This window comes from Meleagris gallopavo (genome assembly GCF_000146605.3).
Source record: "Meleagris gallopavo isolate NT-WF06-2002-E0010 breed Aviagen turkey brand Nicholas breeding stock chromosome 27 unlocalized genomic scaffold, Turkey_5.1 Chr27_random_7180001860690, whole genome shotgun sequence".
NCBI classification, from domain to species: Eukaryota; Metazoa; Chordata; class Aves; order Galliformes; family Phasianidae; genus Meleagris; species Meleagris gallopavo.
The window spans coordinates 16,903-23,071 of NW_011100473.1; the positions used below are offsets into that span (position 1 = coordinate 16,903).

At 54.2% G+C, this 6,169-nt stretch overlaps 1 protein-coding gene across 3 annotated transcripts in view; it reads left to right on the top strand.

Moving 5' to 3' along the window:
- The window catches only part of CLK2 (CDC like kinase 2), a 9,112-nt gene extending 3,510 nt beyond the window's left edge, over positions 1 to 5,602 (top strand). Inside the window, exons 3-12 of one of the 3 annotated variants that reach the window (XM_010726473.3) lie at positions 357 to 450; positions 815 to 881; positions 1,964 to 2,080; positions 2,305 to 2,471; positions 2,919 to 3,013; positions 3,211 to 3,340; positions 3,688 to 3,770; positions 4,003 to 4,082; positions 4,298 to 4,388; positions 4,818 to 5,602. In XM_010726473.3, the coding sequence (XP_010724775.2) occupies positions 357 to 450; positions 815 to 881; positions 1,964 to 2,080; positions 2,305 to 2,471; positions 2,919 to 3,013; positions 3,211 to 3,340; positions 3,688 to 3,770; positions 4,003 to 4,082; positions 4,298 to 4,388; positions 4,818 to 5,000 (1,107 nt within the window). In that variant the 3' untranslated portion in view covers positions 5,001 to 5,602. Of the gene's footprint in view, positions 1 to 353; positions 451 to 814; positions 882 to 1,963; positions 2,081 to 2,304; positions 2,472 to 2,918; positions 3,014 to 3,210; positions 3,341 to 3,687; positions 3,771 to 4,002; positions 4,083 to 4,297; positions 4,389 to 4,817 lie in introns of all 3 variants that reach the window. The other 2 variants (XM_010726472.3, XM_019610866.2) reach the window with 2 other exon arrangements.
- Positions 5,603 to 6,169: the final 567 nt, after the last annotated feature.

Genomic DNA, 6,169 nt, shown 5'->3' on the forward strand with positions numbered 1-6,169 from the left:
TTTTTTTTTAATTTTATTTTTTTTCTTTTTAATTTTATTTTTTTTATTTTTCTTTCTTTTTTTTTTTTTTTTTGTCTACAACGAAAAGCAAAAACTTGTTTTTTGTTTTTTTTTTTTCTTTCTTATTTTTATTTTAAGTTTTTTCTTTTCTGAGCTTAGTGTGTTGTATCTTGACATGTTCCCTTGCAATATCCCTATCGTTATATATTCCTCTGTGCCGTATGAATTGGCTGGGAATCTCCTCCTGCAACCCCTCCTCAATGTGAATTTCCAAACCACCCAATGCGTGACGCTGGCTGCTGCGCTGGTTTGAAAATCTGATTGAATGGTGAATGATGAATTCCCTGGGCCAGCAGCGGAGTCGACAGAGCAGCAGAAGGGCCAAGAGTGTGGAGGACGACGACGAGGGGCATCTGATCTATCGCGTCGGCGACTGGCTACAAGAAAGATGTACAGCCAAATCGTAACATAATTTAGCTCTCTAGTTAAGCTCCCATCGCAGTCGCAGATCTGTCTTATCTTTCTGTTCCATTTTTATTTCCATTGTTTATTAAAGAGAAACCCTCTCCTTTTCCTTCCCCTTTTTGTTTTGTTTTGTTAAAGCTACGTTTATATCTTGTATTGTTACTGAAGTGGCAGGGAATTTAGGGCAGCTGCCTCGTGCAGCCGGTGTCAGCCTTCCGCTGCTCCGGTCTCTCAAGCTGTGTGCAGGTTAGGTTTTGCAATGCATTCTCCTCTGCCTCGTGTACGCGCCTCACCCAGGTCCCGCTCACTCCCTCATGCCCTTTTCTCCTCTTTTTTTCCTCCCTCCCAGATGAGATTCTCAGCACTTTAGGGGAAGGCACGTTCGGCAGAGTGGTGCAGTGCATGGATCACCGGAGGTACGTCTGGGGGGAGGGGGGTCGTGGGGTCTCAGAGTCACAGCATGGTTTGGGTTGGGAGGGACCTCAAGGATCGCGAAGCTCCAACCCCACACCAATGCAGAGCCACCAACCTCCACGTCTCACAGCAACCCAGGCTGCCCAGGGCCCCATCCTTGCTGCCCTCGAACACCTCCAGGGATGGACGGGGATCCACAGCCTCTCTGGGCAGCTGTTCCAGCACCTCCCCGCTCTCCCAGCAAACAACTTCCCCCTGACAGCCAGCTGAAAGCTGCCCTCCCTCCACTTCCAGCCGTTTCCCTCGTCCTGCTCTCATCTCCCCTTCCCCAGAGCTGCCTCCCCTCCTGTTTGTGGCTCCCTTGAGGTCCTGCAGGCTGCACTCAGCTCCCCCCCAGCCTCCTCTTCTCCAGCTGAACGAGCCCAGCTCCCCCAGCCTGGCTTTGCAGGGAGGTGCTGCAGCCCCCCGCTCATCTCTGTGCTCCTCTGGACCCTCTCCAACAGCTCCCTGTCTCTCTTGCCCTGGGTGCCCCAGCCCTGGGCGCAGTGCTGCAGATGGGGCCTCACAAAGCAGAGCAGAGAGGGACGATCCCCTCCCTGTCCCTGCTGCCACTCCTCTGCTGCTGGAGCCCAGGATCCCGTCTGCTTTCCGAGCTGCAATCCCACCCTGCTGGCTCACATTCGGCTTTTCATCCCCCAGGACCCCCAGGTCCTTCTGTGCAGGGCTGCTCCTTCCAGTCTGTATGGATGCCTGGGATTCCTCCGGCCCAATGCCAAACCTCCAAACCTCACACTTTGCTGTGTTGAACCTCACTAGATTCACCTGGGCCCACCTTTCCAGTCTCTTGAGGAACATTTCTCCTTGTGGGTCACCCGTGTGCTGCAGCTCTTCCTAGAGAGGGCAGGGGCTCTGCTTTGTTCCTCAGCCCTTGAAGAACTGCTTCCTTCTGGCTTGAGCAAGGGCAGAAAGCTGCCCTGCACACGTCTTCATATGATTCTATGGTTCACAGGAGGAGGCTGCTTCGGAAAGCCCTCTGAGCCATCTCAGGAGTGATGATGTGAACTTTCTTCTCGTTTCTTGCCAGGGGTGGTGCACGTGTTGCTCTCAAAATCATTAAAAATGTGGAGAAGTACAAAGAGGCTGCCAGGCTGGAGATCAACGTGCTGGAGAAAATCAACGAGAAGGATCCTGAGAACAAGAAGTGAGTGCACTGGTGTTAGCAGTACAGGAGGGAAGGCGTTGACTCAGCCCAGCTGCAGGGTGGGTGAGAGGTGCTGAGTCCTTTTGTAGCTCAGTTTCTGGTTCTTGGTGGCATTTTTGGTCGGGTTCTGTGGGGTAGAAACCGACAGCAAGGAAAAGGAAAGCTGCAGCACAGAGCTGAGTGCTGCGTGCAGATCCTCTCTGCATCAGAGCCTTTCTCCCCAGCCTCTGTGTCAGGATGTTTGACTGGTTTGACTACCACGGCCACATGTGCATCTCCTTTGAACTGCTGGGCCTCAGCACTTTTGATTTCCTGAAGGACAACAATTATCTGCCTTACCCCATCCACCAAGTGCGGCACATGGCCTTCCAGGTGTGCCAGGCTGTGAAATGTAAGTGCTCACAGGCTGAGAAATGTAAGTGCTCGCTGCTCTTCAATCTGTTGGCCCTCAGCTGTGCTGCAGGGCCTCGCAGCTCCCATCCTCAGTGCCAATTCTGCAGTGGGGGTGTGGAGCAGAGCAGTTTTTGGCTGTGATGCTGCTCTGCCAGCTCTGGGACTGAGCCTTCCTGCCCTGCTGGTGTTGGATGTGTGCTTGGAATGAACCCTTTTCCTTTTCCTGATGTTTTTGATGCACGTGGGCTGGCAGTGACTGAGGGCCGGTGATAAAATACGATCAATCTTTGTGCTTCTCTCGAAGCATTTTGGCCTGGCTGACCCTGACTGTTCACACCCAGCCCCATCCGTGGGCCGAACCGGTGCCAGTTGGAGCAAAACAAACTGCTGTCAGCAGCCGTGCTTTGCTTCTGTTTCTCAGCTCTGACTCCGTTTGCTTCCTCAGTTCTGCATGACAACAAACTCACTCACACCGACCTCAAACCTGAGAACATCCTCTTTGTCAACTCTGACTACGAGCTCACCTATAACCTGGAAAAGGTAACGCTCTGCCTCGCAGCTCAGGGCTCGGCTCCTTGCTTTCCCTGCCCTTAGCAGGTGGGAGGGTTGGACGTGGCCCTGGGGGGGTGTGCTGGCTGATGGGGGGGACCCTGTGGGGAAGGGTTGGCTGTGTAAGGAGGGAGCTCAGTCTTCACCTTGAGGGTCCTGAGTAACCAGTGTCCTCCTCCCTCACGCAGAAGCGGGATGAGCGCAGTGTGAAGAGCACAGCCATCAGAGTGGTGGATTTTGGCAGTGCCACGTTTGACCACGAGCATCACAGCACAATTGTGTCTACCAGGCACTACCGGGCCCCTGAGGTCATTCTGGGTGGGTACTGCATGGTCTGAGCATCGCCTGCTGGGTTAAGAAGCGTTGGCCTCCCGTGTCGTTCAGTAGCCAACCTTGGGAGTTCAGTAGTTTAGCCTGGGAGATCGGAGCTGCTTCACTTGTGTGCTCTGCAGCCCGGTTTTTGAGGTTGGAGACAGGCAGCAGCTTGGATCTGGGTGCTCGGCACTGCTGTCAGCTGGGCAGCGCATTGCCAGCGGTGTGTCAGGAGAGCAGGCTGAAATGGAATTGGTTTTCTGATGGCTTGTTTGCTCTTGAAAGGGTGAGGGGGGGAGGATTTGGAATCGTGGGTCATGGCTGCATCTCTTTACAAACCACTGTTTTTTCAGAGCTTGGCTGGAGCCAACCCTGCGATGTCTGGAGCATCGGCTGCATCATCTTTGAGTATTATGTGGGTTTCACCCTGTTCCAGGTGAGAACTGTGTGCTGTGTGGCTTCCTCACAAGTGGTGAAAGAGGACGTTGGCTGCTTCCCAGCGCAGCCCGCAGCCTCTGGGACCGATGGAGTTCCCTCCATCACTGCAGTGCTGTAGAGATGACCAGAGTGTCGGCCAGCGAGGGCTCCTGAGCTGGGAATCCTCCAGGGCTGGAGGCAGAATGACTGGAATGTGTTCCATGCTTTTCCTTCACGTTTATCTCCCTCAGACACACGACAACCGGGAGCACCTGGCCATGATGGAGAGGATCTTGGGGCCAATTCCTTCTCGGATGATCCGGAAGACCAGGTGAGCGAATCCTGCTGGGCTCTGCAGGCTTCCTGACGCTTTCCTACATCGTGCTTAGTGTTTGCCTTCAAGGCATCGAGCTTTGCAGCTCCTGTTGAGTCAGCTGGCCGTGCTGCTGCGGTGTCCTGAGTCACCTGTGCAGCCCTGGCACTGCTCTGCCTTGGTTGGGTGCTTGGCTGGCACCTGCAACTCGTTCCCACCTCTCCTCCTGACAGGAAGCAGAAGTATTTCTACCATGGCCGTTTGGACTGGGACGAGAACACCTCTGCTGGCCGTTACGTTAGGGACAACTGCAAGCCGCTGCGGGTAAGGTGGGGGGGTGGGAGCTCCTGATTGCTTCATCCTTTTCTCATTGCAGAGCTTTACAGTGCCAGCCCCACTTCTGAAGATGGCTCCTGTGGGCAAGGTTAGGCTGAAAGGCTCAGACCAGTGTCCTGCTGAAAGGAGCCTTGGCTGTCCCACACATAGAACTAGGAAGACTGCAGCAGCTGAGCTTAACCTGAAGTGGATGAGGAGGGCAAGGAGACTTCAGGAAGTGCCTGGGAAGGAAAGAGGGGGGGAAGGGTGCAACTCAACAGGTCCACGCTTTTCAGGTGGCCTGGAGGTGGAGCTTAGGATCGGGGAAGGTCTGAGCAGACCTCTCCTCCCCCAGCTTAGCTTTCAGCCCCGCAGAGTGCAGTGAGCAGCACGGGGAGCAGCATCCTTGCCCTGACCTCCCCCTCCTCCCTCCCCCAGCGCTACCTGACCTCTGAGGCTGAGGACCACCACCGCCTTTTCGACCTCATTGAGAGCATGCTGGAATACGAGCCGTCCAAACGCATCAGCCTGGCTGAAGCCCTCAAGCACCCATTTTTTGACGTGCTGGAGATGGAGCCGAGCACAAAGATGTGGGACTCTAGCAGAGACATCAGCCGGTGACGCCACAGGTGCCATCCTGCCCTCAGATTTTAGCCCCCGTGGAGGCCTGTGCGATTTCTATTCAGACATTTGGTGCTTTTTTCCTTTCTTTCTTTTTTTTTTTCTTTTTTTTTTTTTTTTTTTTTGATACATACAAATCTCCCTGGACGTGTTTGTAAAGCTGTTAATATGTGAGATACTGTAAATAGCTCATATTCTATATCGGCCTCTGAGCACTGCAGGCCCCACCTCCTGCTGCCAACATTGCCAGGGGGCGAGGGGGGGCTGCATGTCCATACTGTAAATACTTTTGTTCACGTGTTGCTTTGTCTCCTGCTCAACCCTGCGCCCCTCAGTGTACAGAACCCAGGACTTGCAGCTCTCTGTAGCTTCTCTTGTTTCCGTGTAAGTTATGAAACTGGTGGGACTGCATGGGAATTATTTTTTTGGATCGCTGTCATAGCCCATCCTCACACCAGAGTTTTATAAGGATTTTGTACAGTCTTTGTGGGAAAATAAATATGAAGTGAAGAAACTTCTAGGGCCGTGCGTGGAGGGGTGGCAGGGTTCTATTGGGGCAGACAGACACGGACTGCTCTGCAGGATTGTAGCGCTGTGCTGGTGCACCGTCTGCCTCTGTCCTGTTTGCCATCACGCGGAGGGATAAAAGGCAGCCCTGGTTCTGTGTGGGGTTGTGGAGGGAGGCAGGGGGGTGACAGCAGCTCGTTTTCATGAATGTGTGATGTTGAAGTGGGAGCTGTGACCCATAGCCTGCAGTATCACAGCTCAGAGGTCCTGCTGTGTGTGTATCCAACCCTGCCTGAGTCACAGGGAGCAGTCATAGCTGCAGTCTGTCTGTCCCAAATGTAAAAACCAAAGCACAGTGCTGTGCAGCATCCAGATCCTGAATGCACAGCTTTTAATTGCTCTGCGCCGAGGTGCTGCTGGCCAGGCTGCAGTGGAGGATCAGATCTGGGATCCTGGGCTCCAGCAGCAGAGGGGTGGCAGCAGGGACAGGGAGGGGATCGTCCCTCTCTGCTCTGCTTTGTGAGGCCCCATCTGCAGCACTGCGCCCAGGGCTGGGGCACCCAGGGCAAGAGAGACAGGGAGCTGTTGGAGAGGGTCCAGAGGAGCACAGAGATGAGCGGGGGCTGCAGCACCTCCCTGCAAAGCCAGGCTGGGGGAGCTGG